General features: G+C 31.6%; 1 protein-coding gene across 1 annotated transcript in view; it reads right to left on the bottom strand.

Annotated features, from left to right (window-relative positions):
- Positions 1–26,548, bottom strand: part of LOC113510313 (trissin receptor) — a 130,060-nt gene that overhangs the window by 14,614 nt on the left and 88,898 nt on the right. Inside the window, exons 4-5 of the mRNA XM_052899592.1 lie at positions 22,929–23,088; positions 19,865–20,062 (exon numbers count right to left, since the gene is read on the bottom strand). Of these exons, the coding sequence (XP_052755552.1) occupies positions 19,865–20,062; positions 22,929–23,088 (358 nt within the window). The remainder of the gene's footprint in view (positions 1–19,864; positions 20,063–22,928; positions 23,089–26,548) is intronic.

The following is a 26,548-nucleotide window of genomic DNA, read 5'->3' as shown; positions in this document are numbered from 1 at the left end:
GTATAACGAAAAAAGATTATCGATTTTTTGTTTGTTACTAAAAACTAAAAACCTCGGAGTAACATAAACTATTTTACATTTTCTGTAAAGAATCCGTGTAAAGCCGGGGCGGGTTGCTAGTATTTATTTAAACACACCGATGAACGATAAGATGTTTTGTAGATACATTAATCATCTTCCTGTTCTTATCTCAATTATTTGCAGTCGATATAATATGATTTTACACATACCACACAAGATTTAGGCTTTTGGTTCACTACCGTTAACCTGTCTGACGATAGCCTTAGTCACCATTTATTGGTGATATCTGCCAGCTAAAATAAGGAGAAAAAGATTGAAAAAAAAGGAGAGAGTCTTTGGGAATTGTTAAAGTTGATAAAATGGGAATGAAGGGTTTATGGGGAAAAGAGAAAGGGTGATACTGCAACTACGGGCGAGATACTGGTCAGAAACTGCAATGGCTCGGGAGACCGAGATCGCATACTCGTGTGCTAAGGACATGTGTGTTTTAGGACCAGATGGATCACCAGAAGAGAACACCCTCAAAATTTTCATAGATAATATTTTTACTAATATTTCAATTTAAGATAAAGCATCGTGTAATTTCACAAAATCAATATGGGGCAAAACTCTATCGATTTCGGTTTGAAATTGATGACGTACTCGTGTAACGTAGTCATTATAAAAATACAGAATATAGAATAATTGAAAAGCTCCTCATTGTCAAAGTTGCTTAGAAATGTTGATAATTATCTAAATTATATACACTTAAATTATAATTAATAGCACTACCAACAAATTTCCCCTATGAAACCCTATTATGCAGATGAATAATACATTCTGTAGATGCTTGGCCCTTTTTGGCGTTAATAATAACAATACCCAAGTTTCACAAAGGATCCGGTAAAATAAAATGTGAAATTAGAAGAATATATACTATTTTCGTTCACGCGTTTGTGTTTGAGATTTCTATTATATTTATTTATTAAAAGGCATTTATGTATGTTTTCATATACCCAATGAAATCGTTTTGACAGGAAAAATATTAAATTTGTATTCAATAGCACATAAATACTATTGAAGTTATGTGTAGTTTATGGAATTACTAATATTATAAAGTATCGTTGTAAATGACGCGATGGTTGTTGTCGACAAATGTTTTAGGGTACGTAGATGGATTTCGATGGAACTGTATAAGTAATAGTATGGCTTCAGGATAGTATTTTGTAAAATTATATTTTACTCTACAAAAAAGTAGAACTTTAATCATGACTAAATAAACGATATTAGATTAAAATATTTAAATTTAAAACACGAAATCGTATGTCTAAAAGTAAATTTTATTTCGTAACAAGCTGTCGTTTACTTTGCAAAGTAAAGAAAAAGGCGACTAAGTTCATAAAATTATTATGGAATGTTTGAGGCATACCGAAACTGATGTATTTAAAATGTTGAAAGAAGACTTAAATTCAATTAGCATTAATTGTATTTATGAAAATTTATTGCTAAAATATAATATTAAGATTCGCGTACTCCATGTATGCATGCCTTGGTGACCGTTTGCAAACTAATTTGTACAATTAATATATGAAAATTGCTGATGCACATCGATCAGGTGTGCGTTGTTTGTTCGTGCAATTGGAGTAAATAAAAAAAGATTAATAAAAATCTGTTCAGAATTAACAACAACATTACGTGAATCGTCAAATCCTCTAGCTTGTATATGTAATATTTTTTCGTTCTTTTTGGGGTATTTTACAAAAAAACTTAAAAAAATAATCTGTGCAGAAAATATTTTTAAAAATTATTTCACTGATTTTCTGAAATTAAAATCCAGTCTATCGGAAATGTGAGCGATTTTTAATCATAGATCTGCCAAGTTTTTAGTGTTGATTGTAGTTTTTCAGTTCAGCTTTATTGATTGAGGTTTTTTTGGTGCCTCAATTTAAGCGGTGTAATTTCATCATCATCCATATTATCCTGCATAATAGTAATTATATGATACTGAAAGCCTTTGATTCAGTCGGGACATGGGCGGTACTACAGCCCCTCCAGTGGTGCCAGATTGACTAGAGATATATCGAAGTATTGAAGTGTATGTACAGTAAAGCTACGATGTCTATCCGAGTACAGAACCAGAGTACGAAATCCATCCCAGTGCAGAAAGATGTAAGACAGGTTGACGTTATATCCCTGAAACTCTTCACAACTTCTGAAATTCTGATATTTAGTTTTCAAAACAAGTGCAAGCCACAACGACCGCTTAATCGTTAGTGGAAATTTTTTTACCTTTTAACTCAGTTTTAAGCCTTGAGTTTTTTAGATAAATAATAATCACAGGTATATTAACGCTGATCCGATACAGTTTGAAATCAGACAGAGGAGTTAATCGGTGAAAATGGAATGGTAACCTCGCCTGCGCTCTCGGTATATACCTATTGGCGGAGCACCAGTAAGTTTCGTCAATTATAAAATGATAGTTTTTAAATCTTTGAACATATCTTCATAAATTATAGCTAAGAACTATCTAGATCACGTCAGATTTCAGACAAAAAAGCACATCAAAATAAGTAAATTTGTGTGTTTTGAGTTTTGTTGACACAGACGGATACACAAACACGTTAAACTTATAATACTCTTCTTTTTGCGTCGGGGGTTAACAACAGTAATGTAAACATAGACGCTTAGATACACGCGTGGAGTAGAAGTAATCATGCAGATGATTAGTCTACAAATAAGTCTCCCCTTGGTAAAATGTACTCTAATCTGACTTTTGTGTTTGTAATGTATTGTAACATATAGTTATATTAACGTACGTACATATTTGACTGGGTAGAATGGATTTTCGTATTTTAATAACGATATTTTTTATATATAAATTATATGTAACACATTATACAACGGAAATGTTAGATCAGTCATGCGAGGAAAAGGATCAAACGACTATGCGCCATTAGTGCTATTTTGGTTAACTTGGGCGGGCTTTATATTTAATTGACACCATTTGTAATGCCATATAATATTATTTAAATTTTAAAATATTTATTGAAATTATATTTGTAGGTGTGTCAGAGTCATGTATAAGGATTTTACGAGTATAATTTCCACTAGAAAGGCAAAGAAAAGGCGTAAGCAACATGCACAGCAAGCACATTATAGTTTTGGCTTAGGTAAGTATGCCGCAGCTATTGTAATAATGGTAAAGTATCTGTACATTTAAATGCAAATTTGTTTGCATAGGTCCCGCGTAATATCTAGGAAAGATCCTTTCTCCAATATATTTTCAACGTCATTTCTGTGTCGAATTTTGTAAGCATTAGTTTTGTAATTAATATATTCTATTATATAATATATATATATATATATATATATATATATATATATATATATATATATATATATATATATATATATATATATATATATATATATATATATATATATATATATAAAAGTGAAATTAAGTTGCGATTGTTTGAAAATTAATAATACGTGGAAATTTAATTTAAGTAAAGTAGTTAGTAAGTTTTTATTTTTAAAAATAATATTATTTATATTTTGTTTTCCGGATTAGATAAAGAGAGATAATACGACCACAATAAAATTAGAGACATTAAATAGCTTCTACTCTTCAATGTGATTATAAAATCATAGTAAAGAACGGAAAGAGGTTCTAAAGATATATATATATATATATATATATATATATATATATATATATATATATATATATATATATATATATATATACCTGTAATTTTATAACCTACAATTACGTAGCATACTATCAACATTATTTTAACCATTAATTACCATTTACCGTGTGGTTCTAATATAGAGCGGACCACCCGATCCATTCCCGTGAGTGTAGTAAGAGGTAACAAAAGAAACTTAATGATCGAAAGAAAGGCAAGAGCATCCCTTTTAAAACATCACTAAAGCATAACTGCGGTTGCCAAGCCTTTTACCAAGCATGGCACTAACTGGCAAGATTCCTCAATAGGCAGTCTATAGGGGAGGCCTATGTTCAGCAGTGGACAGTTATCGGCTGATATGATGTTGATAGTAACGATTACAATTCAGAAATATAAACATAAATCGTAAAAAATTGTCCAGAGTCATTAATATCCATCGATTTAAATCTAAATCTAATTGGAAAAAAATATCTAACAGAGAGCTTAAAATTAATTATTTAAAAATGACATTTACTCATTAAAATATCATTCTTGAACTTGGAGCCTATGCTGGTTTCCTAATATTAACAAACTTGAAAATTAATTGAAATCTATTATCATTGCTCAAGGCTTAAGATTCGTACTGAACTGAAATGTTGGGGTATTAGTTAATTTTAATCTTAAAATTTCACATGGTTTATACATATTTTAAATACACTATCGATAAAATATTTTTGCAGGTAAATAGTACGAGTACTAACATACCTTCTTCTTTATTGCCGACGTTGCATTGATTTTAATTTTCGAATTTTATTTTATATTCCGGAATTGTTTTTTTATTCTATAACTTATTGAAGTAAAAAATACCGGGAGTAATAAAATTAGAATTGTTAATTAGATTTTTTTTTTGACCTACGTGCTTTACTGCTGTTAGTCACAGATGGTTTTTATAGCTACACAGAACGCGTACAGGGGTGAATACTGCAGGTACTTTAACCTTACGAAGCAACTGAAGTTTGACTCCAGTCTGATGAATTCTGATTTATTTCTCGTAGCTTTATCCGCATGAATTAGTATATAAAGTGTTCAATAAGTTAGAATATAACCTACCCGTGTACTAAATAGGTATCATTTGTATCTGTTCAATTAATTATGTGTGCCTGAGTAATAAATATATAAATAGATGTATCCAACATCTAAACATTGAAATATCTTTGAAAACTTTTATATTTATAATATTAGTAGGACTAATTAGCCATTCATTATTTAGGAGACTACAAAGTTACAAATTTTATATAGATATTCTAGATACGATTTTGGCAGGGGTTTGAAGGTCTAAAGTAATTAAATAGCAGAATACAGCTCTCAGAAATCGTGAAGCATTGAGGTGTCAACGGTGTATATATTCTGGACTGATTTTAATAATTATTTTCTATTCGGTTGGATTTTCTCTCGTGTAACCATAACCCCTGCCTTTACTATGGATGTCTTAAGAGGCGACTAAAGAAACTTAATGGTCGAGATATGGGCAGTAGCGTCTTTCTTAAAATAGCACTAAAAGCCAAATTGCGGTTTTTAATTCGCCCACCAAGCGTGGTAACTACTGGCAAAATCCCCCATAGATAAATAAGTCTATAGAGCTATAAAGAATATAATAAGCTATAAAGAAGTCTCCCATTCCTATGCAGTCTATGGAGGAGGCCTATGTTCAACAGTGGACAGATAGCGGCTGGTATAGTAATGATGATGAACTAACACAAGAATTGAAATTTAAATTTTGTTATTGAAGTCACATTTTTTTTATGGAACAAAATTTTAAATTATTCAATTTAACAAAGCTTCCCTTCAGGACGAACCGATAAAAGTAGAAGAGGCGTAACCCCCACTTTTATGAACAGTTTAGACGGTTTTATGTTTGTAAAGAATGAAAACAAGGGTCACCGAATCAGTGAGCGTGAATGAGAATACCTTTTAATTTTGTATTGTTTTGCATCACATCTGATATCTAGAAAATGCCCAAACACAATGTACAGTGATTAATATAGGTACATACTGTATACATATATATGTAAATATCTATTTTTTTGCAGTGATCACCAAATGACTCATTATTAGTTATAATTTATTGTTGTCCAATTATATATAAGAATACATATCTGACAATTAACTATCTACTACTCGCGTGAGGATACGCTCTCTCCGAGTTGTTAGGCCAACTTCGACATGGCAGGCCTCTGACATAGCTCACTGGACGACAGATTTCGTACCCCTTGAAGCACTAAGCTATTGACACTTCATGCTAATAGCTTTTCGTATCCCTTAGTTTTCCACGCCTGAATTAGGACAGTATGTAGTAATTAATCTAACACATGGTCTATAGTAGATCAAACATTCAACCGACTTCAAAAAGAATTCTCAATTCCGTTATATTTCTTTTAAGTTTGTTACATCATAACTTTGCCGGTTATAACTTGATTTGGAAAATGCTTTTTTTATCTGAACAAAGCTCAGACTCACATAAATTTTATTAAAATCGGTTTTGTAGTTTAGTTTTTAAAATTAACATAACTGGTTTAACTTGAATTGAAGTCGGTTCTTTTGTGAAATACAATCTTAAATTATATAAAAAGCCGTTTAGATGTTTTAGTAACAAAAAGTCAAATATATATATACATATATATGTTTACATATTTAAATATATCATATGAAGATGAAGTGTGTGGATGATTGAAAACAGTTGTCGAAGTTTTTTTGTACTTTTCTTCGGCCCTACATAGCATATCTCAATGTTAAATAAACTGTAATACCCTGTTCCAAAGAAGAGCCGTTAAATCGGATTATGTTTATCCAGCGCCCCCGTCCCGGATCTCTATCTCATTTATTTGAAATTTATTCAACAGTTTAGTCTTCAATACTGTTCAGTACTCAATTGGAGATAAAATAATATTGTAGGCATAAAATTAATAGAAAAATGTAATAGTTATTTCTGTTTCTGTGTAATAGTGTTATTAATGTAATAGTTATATCTATTTTTCTATACTAATTAATATATTAAACAAACGAACTATAGGTAGGTAGGTAGGTAGGTAGTCTATGTTATCTTTAACATTAATTTACACGTTTATTATCTATATTAAAAGAAGTAGCTGTACTCGCGCTTTTTGCATACTGGCAGGAATGGAATATAGTTTTTTTTATCCATATTTGAATACTATTTACGTGTTCCTATAAAAATGCATTAAAATCATTATCAAATCAAATGATTCATATAGTTGAAAAACTGAAAGATGTAGAGATGAAGGATTTACAGTAAAAAAAATTACAATTTTACAATTATTTTATAATATTAGTAAATATTGTAATTATTATTATCACTAAATGCTTGGCTATACCGATCCTATCTACCTATATTTTAAAAAACAAATTAAAAATCGGTACCTTGGTCGATTATATGATATTATTTAAAATACCTGCTTGTACTTTATTCTACTATCCTTATATTTTATTTTGGATATACACAAGCAATGTATTTTGGTTTAGAGAATTAACATTTTGCTTTGTAGATGTGTGGTAGCATAACATACCATGCCACAACAATTCTATAACGCTCCACTATCGCTACTTAAATTACTATTACAAGTATCACACTGACCAAAGCATCTAATTGTCATTTGTTATTATGTATGTATTTTTATGAAAACGGTGATTATGACATTAACACGAGCAAAATAAACTATCCATAATTATATCACAATATGTAGAAAACAGACCGTGTGGTCCCAAAATAGAATTGGCCACACCTTCTTTTCCCGTGGGTGTCGTAAGAAGCAGCTAAGGGAATTTAAGGATCGAGGAATGAGCAGCAGCGTCCCTTTTAAAACATCACCAAAGCCTAACCGTGGTTGTCAAGCTCACGCTAAGTGCGGCAACTATTGGTAAAGTCCCCCTTATCGGAGAAGCCTATGTTCATTAGTGAACAGTCAATGGCTAATATAGTATATAGAAAACTCGATATAAATATTGGACTATTATAATTATAGATGTATATCTGTAATTATAATATATGTTCGTTGTACATTACGTTTGTTGAAAATGAGATATTACACCATAGGAATGAAAAGGTATGATGATATAAAATTGTATTCTTAATCCTCCATCACACGGAGACAGTTATATTAGACATTCTACGCTATTACATAATCCTACTTGCTACTAATCTTATGAATATTATAAATATGTAAGGTTGTAAAGATATTTGGATGTTTGTTTCTTAATCGCGTTTACGTATGAGAATAAACAAGTTAAATAGATCACAAAGATGAACTACACCAACTTTTAGATGTTCGCATTATATGGCTTAGAATACTCTAAAGGTTATGGTAATCTAGTTAAATTACCATAGTTTACCTAAATGATAGCGTTAATTTCCGTCTCTTATAAATAGATAAACTATGTCTCGAATTAATATACAGTATGTTAATTAACTGGCTTTGTAGTCCCGGCATAGAATAGGCCACCCCTTTCTTTACCGTGGGTGTTATACGAACCGACTAAGGGAGAGCGAGGGATGAGCATCAGCGTCCCTCTTAAAACATTTCTAAAGCCTGACTGCGATTGCCAATCCGCCTGCCAAACGTAGCAACTACTGGTAAAACCTGGGGGGTTTTGCCAGTAGTGTTTGGGGGCTTATATTTAGTAGTGGTCAGGTTAAAAGGCTGATATGATGATAATGTTAATTAACATATCCCATTTTTACTTTACCTTACAAACATACTAAGGTATCGATAGTACAGCCTCATTTAGTTTGGGGCTAGTTAGGGCTTTGTGATATATCTAGGTAGTTAGTTTATTCGAAATGCCATCAATCTACATTCTTAATTCAAATACCTATCACCGTATAAAGACGCTAAACATTTATAGCAACAATAAACATTGTGAGAATATCGACCTAAAAATTTATTAGTGTTTTATAACCTTTGGGGTGTAAAATGTAGGATAAGTTCTTGAATTAATAACAGGCATATGTATCTCTCTGAATTATATATATATATATATATATATATATATATATATATATATATATATATATATATATATATATATATATATATGTATCTCTAAATTATGCACTTTATTTATGGATACGAAGGTTTTTATAAATGATGGCTACGGATTTTTAGTAGAATACAATACCGCTCCTTTCGTTTATTAGACTGAGAACGAAGACTGAGAAAAAATATCCAATACAAGATATCTAATGCAAAAGAAAGACAATTACACAAAATCAATAATTTTAGGTTATACTTTCCTATGGCAAGAGATTTGTGACCAACAAAGGGACGCTAATAGGCTGTCAGGTAAGGACATCTACTTAAACAGATAAAAAACTGGGAGTTCATTTAATAAAAGGAAAAACAAAACTTTTCAACCTTTTTTGGTTAAAATTTTGGTAGTTGTTAGTAGTATTACTTGTCTTTTTTGCGAAATTTTCCAAGGAATGTTAGGTATAAGTAATTCTTTTAAAATTGATGTCGTCGATTTATTACATCATTACAAAATAATGACTAAACAGATAGTAATGAAATTATAGAATCGAGGAGATATTAATCCGATTTAAAAAGTGATATATTTTTTATCAGAATCGGTCGAGCAGATCTTGCACTATACAGCTTTATCCTTATATTGTTTAAAATTGTATACACAGAAAATAAACAACGCTCGCGTAATCTAGCGCTTCCTACCTGTGAGTCACTTAGCGCGTTTGGATGGGCCGTATATAACTTAACTGGAAATTTGTGTCAATAGATTATACTACTTATAGTTTACAAAATTAATAGTATATATATATGTATAAATATATTTAGGATCAATTTCTAGTAATATTTTAAAGATACTTCCTTATAGCCACGAACATATTACATTCATGCGTGAATTACTGGGTACAGAGGAATAACATCTGATTCCTTAGGAATAGCAACGCATGGGGGGTATCATGGGCGAAACAGTATGTCTATAGGCGACAGTTACCACTTTCCATCAGGTGGACCGTCAGCTTGTTTGCCTTTCTTAGTATTATAAAAAAAAAAACATTTTAGCAAACACTGTATGCGTGTATAATATATCTACTTATGTATATAGAGTTTCATAAAAGACACATTGCTTCACTTATTCTAATAATGAATTCCCTTTGTCATTTTACTAGAAATACTTATCAGTTATTTTACGATTTACTAAAACTTTACTGTTGTTTTATTTGGGTCTACCGGTTTCGATTTCCATACAAAAAGGGTTTCATTAAATTGGAAAGAACCGCCTCCGTTTTGTGTTTCCGGTATTGCATTGAACCTATATGCGTAGCGTAGTTGTGTTTGAAATTATCGTAGAATATAAGATTATGAAAAGGCGGTCATATTTAGTATTATAATGAATTCGAAAAGTATGTTTATGTAACTGAAAACAGGCTGATGGTCATTCATTACCATGGAAAGTGGTGATCGTCGCTAAATAATATATAATCATCAAAAATAATTTATAAAAATCGTGCTACGTACCTTTAAATAAAAAAAAATAGTCACTTGTAAATAGAATTTATTCACAATTTAATTAACTTGTAATATGTCATTAATTTATTTTCTTTAATGTATTTATATGAAATTATTTTAATTGATAATGATTATCATGATAAAATGTTGTAAGTATGTATGGTTGGCATTTTTCTTCCATAAAATTTTGTACAATAAAATGCGGTCGTAGATATTTTATTTTCTGAATACCTAAACTGCCTAAATATGTATATTTCTATCCATATCACGCAGAAAAATAAAAGAGTTTGCTAAAAAATTAGACTAATACAGTTTACGACCAATAAGCTAACAAAAACCCTGTTTTCGTTTCTTTTTTAGTATTAAAAGTTGAGCGAACGCCTACGTAACCATAAAACATTGAATTATCAATTTTGTTATATAAAATAAATTCGTGTACTGTGAAAGACAATGATATATTGGTATTTTTAATAAATTTTATATTGTTTATCGTTAAACTTAATTGACATTTTTTTAATAGGTAGGCATTTCATTAAAATTTGTTATTTTTTATATTATAATACGATATAGATAGTTAACTATAGATTTTCATTAATACTGTCATTTGTCGGGAAACTGTGAAAATATTTAGGTAACATTAATATAGAACCTTTATATTAAAAATAACATTAACTTTTGTACAGTATAGGAAAAACTATGTATTTTTATTTTTGTATTATGTAAAAATATCAGTGAAACAGCAATGGTCGCCAAAGCAAGTAAGGAAGACCGATAACCAAAGATTAATTACAGTACCTATATTAATTATATAGCGTATCCTCCCATTCGACGAAGTCTCTTATCCTCAAAGTCTCTTCATACACCACTACGCGCTATAGTGAATCTTTACTGTCCATGGTGCTAGATTATAGAATTCTTTTCCCATATCTATCCGTGAGAATCAATCCCTCAATATTTTTAAGAGTAGACTTAAAGAGCATTTTCAATCTTTATAAAAATGCTTTATATATATATATATATGCCTATGGTATATGTGTATATATACGATTAAATATAATGTAATTAGATATGTATAAACTTAAGTTTGTCTAGTAGTTTTGTTAGAAAACTTTCGCATTATTATATACCACTCTACCTGTTGACATTGATGCTTCCGCCTATCAAGCGTGGCAACAACGTCCCCCCCCCCCCTTCCCACCCGGAAGGCCTATATTCAGTAATGAACAGTTAACGGTTGACATGATAAAATAATAATAGACATTAAGTATGGTATATAACATGGTAATATTAATAACATAATTTTTTATTTGTTAAAATTAACTTTTCTATAAAAGAAACAACGGTTATTACAGAACAACCATATCGGTTCCCCATTCTCGTGTAAACTTCTGGAAAATCTTTTTTAGTAAACGCATAGGAATGTCATATAAAAAAACTTAGAGGTAATAAAAATTTTATGATTCTAACTCCAGTGATTTCGGTTATACGTTGAATTACGATGGTAGATCAGTCAGTTATGACAGCCTTTTATGTCACTTCTAGCTACGTATATGTTACGCGATTACATCGCCAATTGTAAGAAACTTTTTTTAACAAATAATAGGTTTAATCCCATTTTAATTTTACGATGTTTCAAGTAGCTACATTTTTTTTATCTACTTCTTCTCTTGTATACTCGTTATATATCTACGAACAATTACATTGCCCATCAGTATACTCGTGTGTTCATAATTAATGTGGCTGTTTTGTTTATGCATTGTATAATATATTTGCGTTATTTACAATCTATTATTAAGATTGAAAATCAACTGTAGATTGCCAACATTCTAGCATTAAAACAATAAGTATTTTACAGAAATTATAAACTAACAAAATTTTATATGCAGTACCTAAACCTATCTTCATTACAAGTTGGAATACTAGTAGATATACAAACATAAAATTCATTAGATTAGTCTTCAACAACAATAAACAAATGAAGACATTACTATAGTTATTGAATAATTCTAACTAGGTATGTTTACTTACCTAAAATGTTTATTCGTATATTACAAGTTTGAATAAAAGTAAGATTTATTTATTTATTTATTTATTTAACTCTTTATTGCACCATAAATAAAAATATACAATGACAAGTGAATAATTCAAATGAAATACAGTAACATAAATACAGATTGAAATATACACATAAAGGTACAAAAGGCGGTCTTATCGCTAGGGCAATCTCTTACAGACAACCTTTAGTTAAGGGAGAACAGATAGAAAAGGGCAGGTGGCGCAAGAGTGAATCAACAATTTTCGTACACAAAATACAAAAACATGTAATGCACAAAAATATCAAATACATATAATTTATTACACTACTTACTATAACAATATATATACATACATACATACACATACACATACATATATATATACATACATAATCACATATAACATACATACAAAATACATAAACATACACATATAAATACATACATAGCACACACAAGGAAATATGACAAATCTAGTCCAAAAATTACAAAAGAGTGGAAAAGAGTAACTACAGTGAAAGAAAATGTGATTTGACTTGTCCTTTAAACGAAGCCAAGGATTGCGCACTCTGTATAGACGGTGGCAGCGAGTTCCATAGGCGCGCTGCCTGAACGGAAAAGGATTTGGTGTAGTACACGGAGGTATGTGCTGGGGTTTTTAAACGGAGACTATTTGAGGTACGCGAAGCGTGACTCTGAACTTCACCGAGAAATATAAATCGCTCTTTAAGATAGTGAGGTGTAAGAGGATTGAATAGAATGGAATAAAGAAGAGATAATATATGCCAATCTCGGCGTCGACGTATTGGGAGCCACTTGAGCTGAGTGCGAAAATTAGAGATGTGGTCGTATTTACGAAGTCCAAATATAAATCTAATACACAGGTTTTGGAGACGCTCAAGTTTATTAAGTTGGTCTTCGGTGAGATCAATGTAGCAGGTATCAGCATAGTCAAGGACGGGAAGGACAAGGGAGTGAGCAAGCGCAACTCTAGTGGCCATAGGTAAAAAATTACGTAATCTTCTGAGTGAGCCCACAATCGCAAAGACCCTCCTACTAATCTCTGTTATTTGGGTGCTCCAGGATAGCGTTCTGTCAAGATATATTCCGAGATCCTTTACAAAATCTTTATAGTCCACAGATATCCCGTCGAACATTATGTTAGGCAGATTTTCCCAGCAAATTCTTGAAATATAGTTGGGGCTCCCGATAATAATAGCCTGCGTTTTATTAGGGTTTACAGTTAATCCAAATGATTTACACCAGCTCGAAATGTGTGCCAGATCTTTGTTTATTGAATATATCGCAGAGTCTAACTCATGAAATGGAGCGTGTGAGTAAATTTGAAGATCATCTGCATAAAGGTGGTAGGAAGAGCGAAGTTGAATAGTGATGGTGTTAATAAATAACGAAAAAAGTAAAGGAGATAAGACGCCACCCTGAGGTACACCAGCTAGCGTGCGACACCATGATGAAGAGCTATCTTCAGTACGAATGCGTTGCTGGCGCCCATTCAGGTAACTTTGAAACCACTCGATTACGGCTGGAGATATGTTGAGAGAACGCAATCTTCCTAATAATATATCAAAATCGACAGTATTAAAAGCATTACTTAGGTCTAACAATGTTAAAACCGTAAGCTGTGAGTTTTCCATACCATGACGGATATCGTCGGTGATTTTGACAAGAGCAGTAGTCGTACTATGACCGGCACGGAAACCTGATTGGAGGGGATTAAAAAGATCATTCTTGGATAGGAATTCATTTAGTTGTTGATGGACAAGTCGCTCGAGAGCTTTAGAAAGAAATGGAAGAATGGAAATTGGACGGAAGTCTGAAAAAGATGTTGGATTGGGTTTTTTAGGGAGAGGAAGTATATGTGCGTTTTTCCAGACAGAAGGGAAAACTCCCGAGGACAAGGAATTATTGAAAACCAATGTAATAATGGGAAGGACAATGTCAAGAATGGGAAGGATCATAGTACGACTTATGTCATCTGACCCCACAGCATTAGAAGTAATAGCTAGCAGGCTCTTCTCAACATCACAGTCCGCAACTGGAGTAAAGAAAAAAGGCGAATAGTCAGGGATTGGAATAGAAAAAAGGTAATTAATCGTGTTTGTTTTAGTGGTGTTATCAATAACAGCGGAAGAGCAGAAATGCCTATTAAGGCTGTTAATATCAATATTTTGGGAGCCATAACTTTGGTTCTTACCAATCCCCACCGACTTCAGAAATTTCCAAACTTTGGTTGGGTTGCCATTTTCGACAGATTTATGAAAGTGGCGTCGTTGAGCTTCTCTACACACCTTATTACAGTGATTTCTAACACGTATATACTGTTCACGATATTTTGTGGGATCAGATTTAAATTTAGACTTGGCTCTGTTCTTTTTCGCCTGAATGGTTTTAATTTCATCTGTCAACCAAGGTGCAGGTAGATGTCTAACACGCACTGGACGGACAGGCGCATGACGGTCGTAAACCTCAGTGATGAGATTATTAAATATTACGATCTGATCATCAACAGTATTGGCACTATGAACTAATGCCCAGTCCAGATCCAGTACTTCCCTTCGCAGAAGATCAATATCTATGGCTCCGAAGTTTCGCTGCATAAGGATTTTGTGTTTATGTTTTGGGGGACGGGTTTTGAAAGAAAGAAAAATGAGATCGTGACAAGAGAATGCATCAGCAGTACATTGGCCATGCTTTGCGACGAGAAGAGGAGAGGAAACTATGATAAGATCAAGTAAAGAAGGTAAGCAATTAGGGAAAAAATGGGTAGCTTGAAGCGGTAAAATATCGAGATTGCAGGCGTCAACTACTTTCATGAGGCAATTTGATCGATAGTCATTTTTAATTGTGTGTTCATAAGAGGGAATTATGTTTTCTAGAAGATTTTCTAAAGGAAAAAATAATTAATAGTGGAAGACGGACTATAAAAAACTCCTAGTAAAACTTTGGAGTGAGAGAGGGAGACTTCAATAAAAAGATATTCGGCTTCCTTTGAAGGATCAAGACTATTTGAAGAGCAAACTATATTATAGGGAATATGGGAACGAAGATAAATAGCAACACCACCACCACCCTTGCCAGTACGATCGTTGCGAATTAAATTAAACCCTGGTAAAGAGTATGAAGGGGAAGGGAGACATGGCTTCAACCATGTCTCGGAGACAAGAATAGCGTGGATATTTTTTACATTGAAAGACGTTAACATGTCAGGATAATGTGCTGGTATGCTCTGCGCGTTAATATGTAAGACATTGAAATTGTTAGGAACGTCCAAGAATTTAGTTTGTAAGATTTCATCTAAAGATGTAGAAACACTGTGATAACTATTATCTGTAGCTGAGAAGATTGTATGGTAACTTTCGTCAAGTTCATCATTCATATTTGTGTGCAACAAAAATAATAATATAAATTATAATAAAAAAAAAAAAAAAATAAATCAACAAAAGAAAATAAAAACCTAAAAAAAAAACAGAAAAAAAAATGCAAATGCTACAAGGTTGCTATATCTACCCCTCAGTGGAAAGTTATGTAGATACAATATAAAAGTTGAATTAAAATTACGCACATTATTTAGAGTAAAAAATAATAAGTGAAAATGAATGTAACACAATAAATATCTCAGTCACCCTATTTCATGTACATTATAATCATAGATTAAGAACAGTGCTTGTGGTCCTAGCCTTATACTTTTGACTGTTGACAGCTAGTATGATATTGACAGATACATAATATATTAATTGAAAGGTGTAGGTAGAAAAAAAAAAATTCTAACTCTAACTTAGTCTCTCTAATATGGAGGTATAGGTGTTCTTTGCTCCAATCTGTCAGCGGAATAATAGTCAATGTTTACTTTAATATACATTAATCAACGATACCTTCCTCAGTGAAAAAAACTATACATATAACAAAAAAAAAATAGCGTAACGGACGGGCATTATTAACATTTAGTGATAAGCGTAGGTACATAAAACAGTAATCATGATAGTACATTTAAGTCATGTTTAGCAACAATAACAATAGGATTATTTTAGGTACAATATCCCGTCATTTCTTCTTGTCCCGTTTTAGGCGAGACGAAGCAGCAGCAGTGACCTTGGCGGGGTCTGTCTTTCCTAAAGCCTTTGTGGTACCTGAATCTACTGGTACTGCAGCAGAAACCTGGATGAGTTTTTGAACTTCGTCGACAGTACTGACTCGGTGTTTTAAACCATCTGATGTAATTACAATCACATAGCCGTCCCGAGTCCAACATCTCTTCACTCCGAACTGTTGACGAGCAGCCATGAATGCATCATGTCTAGACTTGGTCAGGAATTCTGACATAGTGACGCCGCTATCCTTCAATGCTGTCTTAGCAAACCATATTTTATTACGAGTAGCTGCATTTCGGAATTTTACTAAAATAGGCTTTGGTTTGTCAGCGCTTGATCGTCCCAGACGATGACTTCTACTGATGTCATTTGCAGAGAAGTCAGGAAGTTTAAAGTGCTCAGTTACAATTCTGACTACTTCCAAAGCAGAGTCATCGCCCCCACGCTCTTGAACCCCATGGAACAGCAAGATTTTGCGTCGACTGCGCATTTCAAGTTGTTCCATTTGACGTGCAAGTATTTGTACCTGATGTTGTAGGTTGTTCATCACCTCAGCTGCAAATGACCGAAAGGCGGTGAAGTCTGCCGCCAATGAGGAGATTGTGGCTGGTGTAGTACTTATCCTTTGGAGATCCTCTTGGAATGTTACCATCTTTGCGTTAAGAAGCTCCATCATTGTGTTCATTGATTGTTGTAGTGCGTCCATTATGAGATTATAGGAGTGAAAGAAAGGAAATAATATCACTGCAAGTAGATATTAGCTAGACTATTAATATACACATAAATATATAACCACTTATACAATATATATAATTTAAAATAACACTTATATTTGGAGACAAAAATTTTAGCTGTTACTTCTTACACATCTACCCGCAAAAAAAAAAAAATTAATTTAATTTAATGTATACTAAAAATATTTATTTAATGTTGGAAGTCTGCATTTATAAATAATTGAAAATATATTGTTGTATTAAATATTATATTCGTTGCATGTGCCCTAGTATAGAATAGACCACCACTTACTTTCCCGTAGGTGTCGTAAGAGGCGACTTAGGGAGGGCGAGGGATGGTCAGCAGCGCCTCTCTTAAAACAGCTCCAAAGCCTAACTGCGGTTGCCAATCCGTCTAATAATCGAGGTAACTACCGGTAAAACCTTCAATTGGAAGGCTTATGTTCAATAGTGGACAATTAAAGGCTGATATGATGATGATGATGAGTGATTATTAAGTAAATTACCTAATTTAAATAAACCTAATAAATCAACTGTAAGCGTATTTACAATTGTTAAATTTTATTTCAAGAAATAATTTATAAATTCAACTTCTTTACTTAAATACATAGAAAGGTGTCAGAATAATTAATTATCACTCACGAGTAAGAAAAGTAAATACTTACTTTGTTAAGAAGTCTTTAACTTATCTACTTTTCAACAAACTTAAAAAAAGAGGTTCTTAAATCATTTGTGGGTGTTTTTTTTTATTTTGTTTTTGTATATAAAGCGACGTCTTCGTTAATTCATCAGCGATTTTAATGTTTCTTGTTTTTAATCGAAAGTGTTTATTGCTAAGTTGATCTCGAATATTATTTTATTAAAATTTATGTTGGCTTCTTTTTATTATTTTAGGTGACAAAATATTAAATTGTTATCTAAAAGTACTTAGATAAGCATTTCTGAAAAAAGAAATATTGTCAATTATGTGCCATTGTGTAAAATATACAATACAGTGAAAATCAGCAAAATTTATTTCCTCAATTTATAAATAACTGGCAATAGGATTACACAATACAGTGGTTTCTAGAATCATAAGGTGGACATAATGAAATGTCAAATTTAGTTGTTTCCATTGTTAGTTCACTACACGGGATACCATTTAATTTATCATTTTACTTGTCATGTCACTGCACAATAAAAGTTACTCGTAGCGGCATTATTAGCTATGCTTAAATTTTATTATATACGTCTATTGTATTTTTTTAACGAGTGGAAATGGAACGATAATTCCTCCTACGCTATCGGTATACACTGGTAGGGTACCAATAAAACAAGAAGACAGACAGTGAAAATGAAAGCATGTCAGTTGGTACATCTTGACAAATTTTATAAGAATTAACCACGATGATCTCTATGGGGAACTGCGTGGAGGTCGACCTAATAGAATCTATTACTAGTAATGGAACAGCTTGGCCCTATTATGACCAATCCTTTTGCTCCTACATAGGTATTTTAGTGTTTCATACACCTATAAAGGAAGAAAGTTTTTGGATATAAGTCACACTAGAGAAAAATATATGGATTTCCACACGCACGAAGTGGAATTTGGTTTTACTTTTATTTGTAGAACTTAAATGATATGAAAAGAAATCATTAGTATTACCTTGTACTACCCTAAATCAAAATATTACCATTGTGTCAACCAAATCTACGTAGGTAATTTGCGTAGGCGGACTGATAAATTTCGACTACGATATTTATCATATCTAATCTTACCGTAGATACCTGTTATTCAGCTACCTCAGTCACTACATAATTCAATTAAGCTGTACCTTTATAATAAATAACTGTTGTATAGACTTGATTCTGATTCAACAATTTATAAGCGTCAATTTGTAGATAAGTATTATTGTTTTTATGTTATACCGTACGAATTTACAAGAGTGGTCTAGGTCCTAGGTTGCAGTATACTTTGTTAATAATTGGCCTTTTACATAGTTATTGCCGTGTCATTGGTATATGGAATTCGACGATGTGAATAGATTGAATATTTTCATTTGAAAAGGAAATTTCAACGCGGAAATTCATAAATTCTATCTTAAATTAACACTAGCAATAGGTAGTTTGAAAGTACCTTAAGGACGCTGCTGGTCAACCCTCGATTATTAAATTCCCTTAGTTGCCTCTTACGACACCCATGGAAAGGGTTGCTCATTTTATGCCGGGACAACACGACATAATTTTTTATAGCTTATTATAACCAAAGCAAATAGGGATATCACTGAATACAAATAATGTATTTTTTTATATCCAAATTGAAGTAGCTATTTATTTATTATTATATTATTTTACGACTGCAATGCACCACCGAGGCTCGGCTTGGCACGGCTTAATTCTGTGCCTTGTCTTCCTCGAGTACTAATTAGGCACAAATTCTTTAAAGGATTATTTAGTTTTGCTATAATTTTAAACTTACACTGCAACCCATGTGATTAAATACTACCAAGATAACTAAAGTAATATTGGAGTAAAATTAATTAAATTGTTTTGAAGAATTTGTGGCTTAAAATAAATAAAATAGATATATACTTGGGATTTTGCTTGAAACAATTTAAGTAGTTTAAACTATAAACATTTTTTTTTAAATAATTACCAAAGTAAATCATTAAATAAAAATAAAAAAACTTCAGCTGACTTCAATTATAAGTTTCATCAGTTAGTAGTCGCATATAGTAATTTAGAAGTAAGTATACAACAAAGTTATGCTCTTTATGGCTCTAATCTTACCGTCATCACGCATAATGGCGTCACGTAGAGCAATCCAAAGTTGACCATGTCGAAAAGTTCCGAGTTGTATTTTCTTCGATGCGATATACAGATGGTCTCCATACGGCCGTTCCCCAAATTGTTTGGTATTGTCTCAACCCATATAAATTTTGGAGCGCTGTATGCAGCACTCGTTATCCAAACACCGAGAATCACTAGCTGCAACAAAAGAAATGTATAGAGCTACTAAGATAAAATTGTAATCATAAACTCCTTATTTATGGCATTAATAAATCCTAGATACACAACCAAAGACGGTAATTAAAATAGAATGCAATTAATGGAATTGCACTCAATTTTGTAGCCAAACGTATTGAAATATTCTTACAAATATTATAAAAATATAAATATAAAGTCTAGACAAATGTTGGCACACGATTGTAGTTTCATATTTACTTCGTTCTCGCTTTGTAAGGTTTTGTATGAGACTGTGAATCGTGTTTTTTTTTTTTCATTTTTTGTTTTTCAGGGAAACAAGAAAGTACGTAAATAGGTAATTATCATATCGTATAATAAAAAAGAACACGTCGGGAGGCTTTGCCACAGAACATTATTCAATTATTTTTAGAATTGATATCTGTTACATCATAACAGATTAGCTGAACGGAATAAATTAAGATTGTTTTATTACATTGGATATTTTCCAAACTTAAAAACTGATTCATTTGATTTTTTTAAGTATGAATTTGTTATGTTGCGTCAAAAAAATATGTTAATTTCGATTATTACGCGGAGGAACTTATAGCCACATTCAGAAAAGAAATAATATTAAATATGCTTATGACTATAATCTATAAATGAGGTAAATATTTTGAGACAATAGACTATTGTGGTGCATGAAGGTTATATATAATTTCTTTCATTTGAGACTAGCTCACTTGTAATAGAAACCTCTGTTAAATAACGTAATTAATACAGTAATAGCGTGGGTCGACCCTCCCACGTAGGATTCAAATAAGAGAGATTTTGGCTAATAATTCCTAACTGTTTTTAAAGTTTAAAGTATTTGTGAGTAATTCTAACTGAACTAATTAAGCGATTTCACTGTGGTTTCTTTTGCCTGCTAGCTGTTTTAATCAGGACTATTACAATTGTTTCGAAAAAACTTTGCCAAATCTAAAAAATATCGATTTTTTTAATTATTAATAATGACTTAGTAATTTCCTATGCAATTTTTACATTATATAGGTAGAATGTTACTATCAGATAATGACTGGTTCGTGAATTAAACACCTTTATGTATAGTTCATATTATTATATATTATTCATCATCATTTCAGCTATTTTCCGTCTATTGCTGGATATAGGCCTCGCCCATAGACTGCCGTAAGAAACAGTCCTGAGGCACCCGCATATTCTGTCCCTGATTAATCCCTGCAATTCATTTGAAGTCGTCCCTCCATCTAATGGAGGGGGGGTCTTCCTGCACTGCGTTTGTCCGTACGGGGTCGCCACTCAAGAACCTTTCTTTCTCATCGGTTGTCGGTTCTTCGAGCTATATGACCAACCCGTTGCTACTTCAGCTTGCTTATCCTTCGTCGGTTTTTTTCCTTAGTATTTTTTTTGTACAACTTAGAATGGCAAACAAGCTGACGGCCCACCTGATGGAAAGTGGTAACCGTCGCCTATTGACATGAGCAGTACCATGGACATAACAGAGTATACTGTATCGCCCATGATACCCCCCATGCGTTGCCATTCCTGAGGACTCAGGTGTTATTCCTCTGTACCCAGAAAAATTCACGCCATATCCCACCCTTCAAACCTGAACACAGCCATGCAAACACAACTGCTTCACGGTTGAAACACGAATGGGACAGAGGTACCCAAGCAATCGACTTTTGTACAAAGTCTCTCTCTGGTAATATACGAAATAATATAATTAATCCACAATTTATATATTTATTTACAAATAAATTTACAGCAAATATTTTGTTTTTAAAAATAAATTATGGTATTTTTTAATATAAATCCTCTTTGTACAGCTGAAAAACATAAATCACTGTGCCATTTGGTAGACAGCGGGAATGTTGTGATTAATTTTGATATTTATTTTAGAAACTACGTTGTTTTTTATCAATGTTGCAAAAAAGAACTGAATCCCTAGAGATCTAAAATGTGTATTTTCTTTTTATATTTCTTATTACAGAGATAAATTAAAAAAAAATGCTTACGATATAAACCTTAATGGGGTAGTCAGTGGTTAGACTGTTGCCATTGTGATAAATACAACACACGTCATGACTAAATTAATCAAGAATATTAAAATTAAAGTTTGTTATCAATACATTCTACCTCCCGTGTGGTCTCGGCATAGAATAGGCTATTCCTACCTTTCCCGTGGGTGTCGTAAGAGCTAAGGGAGGGCGAAAAATGGGCAGCAGCATCTCTCTTAAAACATCTCCAAACTTTAATTGCGATTACCAATTGCCAAGCGTGGCAACTGTTGACAATTAAACATAAACCTCCCACTTGGAGGGTCCCGAGGGGTAGGCTTATGTTCAGCAATGGATACTTAAAAGCTGATATAATGATGATATTCCACCACCGGAGTGTTAATTGAAGTTTTAAAATAAGAAACAAAAAGTTGCTAATTGTACTGACCCTCAAATGAATAGTAATTCATTGTTGACAGCCAGATTATCGGACACGACATTTCTGGTCTATAAGTCGTAAAAGTATACGACTAGGCCACGGTATTTACGACGAGGTAAATCCAACATATAATAAAAATGACAAATTTTGTATTTTAAACTTGTGCAACTGAATGTTGGAGATAATAAATATATTATTATTGTACAATTAAATATGACACAATATTGTAAACTTCTAAATTAGAATTCTAATATAGCAACTAATAATTAAGTAAATTATTATATTATTAATCAATATTAAATGAAGATGAAATTTTAGAGGAAGGTCTATAATTGAATTGTTATATTGTTTCATAATAATATTTATGAATTAAAGTAATAAACATTCATTCGTATGACTTAGGACACGATATATTCAAAAAACTACTTACCCTCAGCCTCGTAGATGTAAGGATTTGTTTACACGTTATAGGGTGTATAATGGCAAAATATCTCTCTGTGCAAATAACAACGAGTATGAAGATTGACGCTGTGTAGCTTAACGAATGAACGAACTGGTACATCTTGCAAAGAAAGTCACCGAACACCCAGCTGTAAATGAAAATAATCAATTAAACATTTGTATTTATTTATTTATTACCTTAACACTTGACAATTTTATTAATTAAGTATGGGAGTATTTACTAATGTTATATATAGGCAATGTGTGCTTGACAAAAATAGTCATTATACCTATTCAATAACAATAATAAAAGAAAATCGCATTCTAGCAATTGTTTTGTGTGCAACATCACAGAGTGCGCTCTAAAGCCCTCATATTTTTTCTGAGGACTAAAGCATTATATTTCCTTATCCACTAATTTCTATAGGATATTTTCTCTCATATATTAATTTAAAATATAGCAATGTGCAACCACAATTGCCTGGTGGTAAAAATCCGAGGAGCAAATACCTATGTCACGTGTCTTCTTGAGTAATCCATAGAGACGTCTTTTGTACAAAGTCTCTCTCTGTAATATAATAATATTTATATTGGAGTTTATATAGTTGTTAAATTAGGGAAGTTTTCATTTTATCTTTTTTGAGGCTTAGGATACAAATATATCTATTAGACATCTCATCATAGTTACCTATTCATATCTAGTGTAATTCTTAATTCGAACTTTATCATATAACATATTAATGAAATAACTGATCTATTTAGAATTTTTATTAATTTATGTTCGTAATATAATATAACGTTAATTGAAAGTAACAAAATACTTTATAAACGCATAATTTTACGTCGCTATATTTAACGTCATCTATTGGCTTCTGATATAAGATTCAGTTTAAATTTATTTTCATGGTTTAGGCTTACGTTGACAAAATTAATCCGTAAAAGGAAAATTTCGCATCTGCATTAGCTATATGGTTAAGAATATGTTTGTTACCTCTTGAAACCTTAAACACTTTATCAACACTTCACACAATATGCAGTATTTACGTAAGTGTGACTACTTCTTTCATAAGTAGCCAGAATCTCTTAAAAGCCGATTCAGAAAAAGACAAGTGCAAATAAAAGAAGACTCGAAATATAATTCTATGCCTAACCACCTTGCTAGTGTGACAATAGTAATCTAATATTCTTTTCTTATATATGATTAGCAATCTGCTTTGATTATGCACGGGTAAAAAGACGGGTGGAAAGACAAATTAGTATTTTATCTGTGTGTGTAAATTAACTAATATTAGTTTTAAGAACATTGTTACTAGTAAATATGACTAAAAGAATGTTCCAATTTTTTATGAAAATAATATATAACCTATGTTATTCGTTGATAGCCAATGTAGCTTTTTATAGGTAAAAGATTTTTTTATATCAGTTGAGTAGTTTTCGAATTTATTTAAAATAAACAAACAATGAAATCATTCCTTTTTATAATATTACTATAAATATAGGTTTATTCCTGTCAGTCAAACCTATGTCACGGTCGTGGGTATATAGAAGTGGGATAAAGTCTGTGTTACATTTGGTTACATTATGTCAATTTTCAAAAATCACTAGGTAGAACAAGTTTATACAATACTTTTCTATAGTTATTATTCGATTTATTTAAAAATGTCTTTATATATTTACTAACTATATATACACTACCTTATTATATCGTTTAGAGATAACTATTCCGTGTCGTTATATGATATGGTAAATTATAACAACATGAATAAGAATTTTATTTTAATTTTTGACATGTGACACGTGATGCAAACTTCTGTAACATCAGTATTACATGTATTGTAACATTAAAACTTTTAAATGTAAATTAAAACATTTAGTTTTGATTTACAGGGAGGAAGAGTGAAACCTCTAATTTGTAATTAGTAGTAACTTTGATCGTACAAAATAAGAGGGAAAAATTGTTTCAACAAAATGCTGACGTTATACTTAATATTCGTATTAACTTCAAAGAAAGTATAATTGTACCAAAACAAGGAAACAAATAAGATATACGTATTTGAAAAACTGCAAACATAATATTTAATAAAACCACATAACGTTGACAGCTGTAGTTAACTGTAGGCTTCTGTTTTCTTAAATTTCAATCGCAATTTGGACCTTAATAAATTAATTATCACAGTGTGCCATAGTTTCCTCGGATCAATGAAAAATGTATATTGTATGTACTATTGTTTCATTTTGTTATGTTAATTAGACCTTTATATTAGACCTTTAACAGAACGACGTTTTTAAATGATCCATTAATGTCAAAATAGCAATCTAACATCACAAAGTCCCTTTGAGTGCATTTTCGTCACATCGTTTGGTAAATGATTGATGAGATGTCTCCCGCCTCCTGAACAATATAATCAACCCTTTTTTGTTGAGTTCAAAGAGCAAATCACAAATATATCTATGTAGATACCTAAATATTTTTTCTACTAACATACACTATTTATGTCATATCAAATAACAAGGCAATTAATGACAATATTATAAATAGCCTTCCTAATTTTTTTTATGATATTTATTAGAATAGCAAGCATGCTGACGGCCCATCTATCGGAAAGTGATAATTATTACCTATAGATACAAGTACCACCATGGAGATCGCAGAATATACTGTGCTTATGGTATCTCTCATCTGTTGCCATTTCTGAAAATAAAACCGTATCCTTCCGCACCCTGCAATTTCACTGCCATATCCTACCCTTTAAACGGAAACAGCCATACCAGCACAAATGCTTCACAGCAGAAATTCGATTATGTTTGAAATGTTTTTTGATTATAATTATTTATCTTAGACACATGGTACTTATATGTCAAAAAATTTACATTTAAATTTGTTTTGTGCATGGTACCCGTACTCGTATAGGTATAGTATAAGTAGGTTAGGTTTGGTTTGGTTTGGTGAAAGCCAAAAAATTAAGTTTTTTTTATATGAAGTCCTTACATTTACCGACTCATATTGGTAAATCCTAAAATTTACTAGTTAAACCTAAGATTTACCAATGTACGGTTTTTTTTACAGATTCATATACATATATCTACTGTTTATAATTATAAGCTATGCACACTTACAATACAGTTTCATATAAATTTCCATACTTTATAATGTAGAACTATTGATTGGATGATTTACAAAGATTACAATATTTTTAGGGTTCATGTACGCTTGTTTCTTTTCTTTATTCCCATACTAGCTGTTTACCGTGGCTTCTTCGTAACTAAAGCTAGGATAACTTAATCAAAACGTAGAGTGAAGTAAATTTTATATTATCTTATTCCGCATACATACATATCATATTATTTTATAACATTAAAATTGTACATTTTTTATTTGATTTTTTGATATATGATATTTTCTGTAGATTTGTGATAAAAATGGGGATCGTATAATGATATAAAAGTATTATATGTTTTATAAAATAGACATGAATTAAGAATTATGTTAATATAATTTGAATTTGAAGCTATTGTGATATAAAAATAAAATGTAAATGTAATATTTCGTTGAAAATTTACAATCTTTATTGTCATAAAGCCTATTTTATGAGGGAATATGCCAAAGGC

Source organism: Galleria mellonella, unplaced genomic scaffold, assembly GCF_026898425.1.
Source record: "Galleria mellonella isolate WM207_F2 unplaced genomic scaffold, CSIRO_AGI_GalMel_v1 utg588, whole genome shotgun sequence".
Lineage (NCBI taxonomy): Eukaryota > Metazoa > Arthropoda > Insecta > Lepidoptera > Pyralidae > Galleria > Galleria mellonella.
The sequence above is the reverse complement of the archived record's forward strand: the minus strand, read 5'-3'. Positions and strand labels throughout refer to the sequence as shown.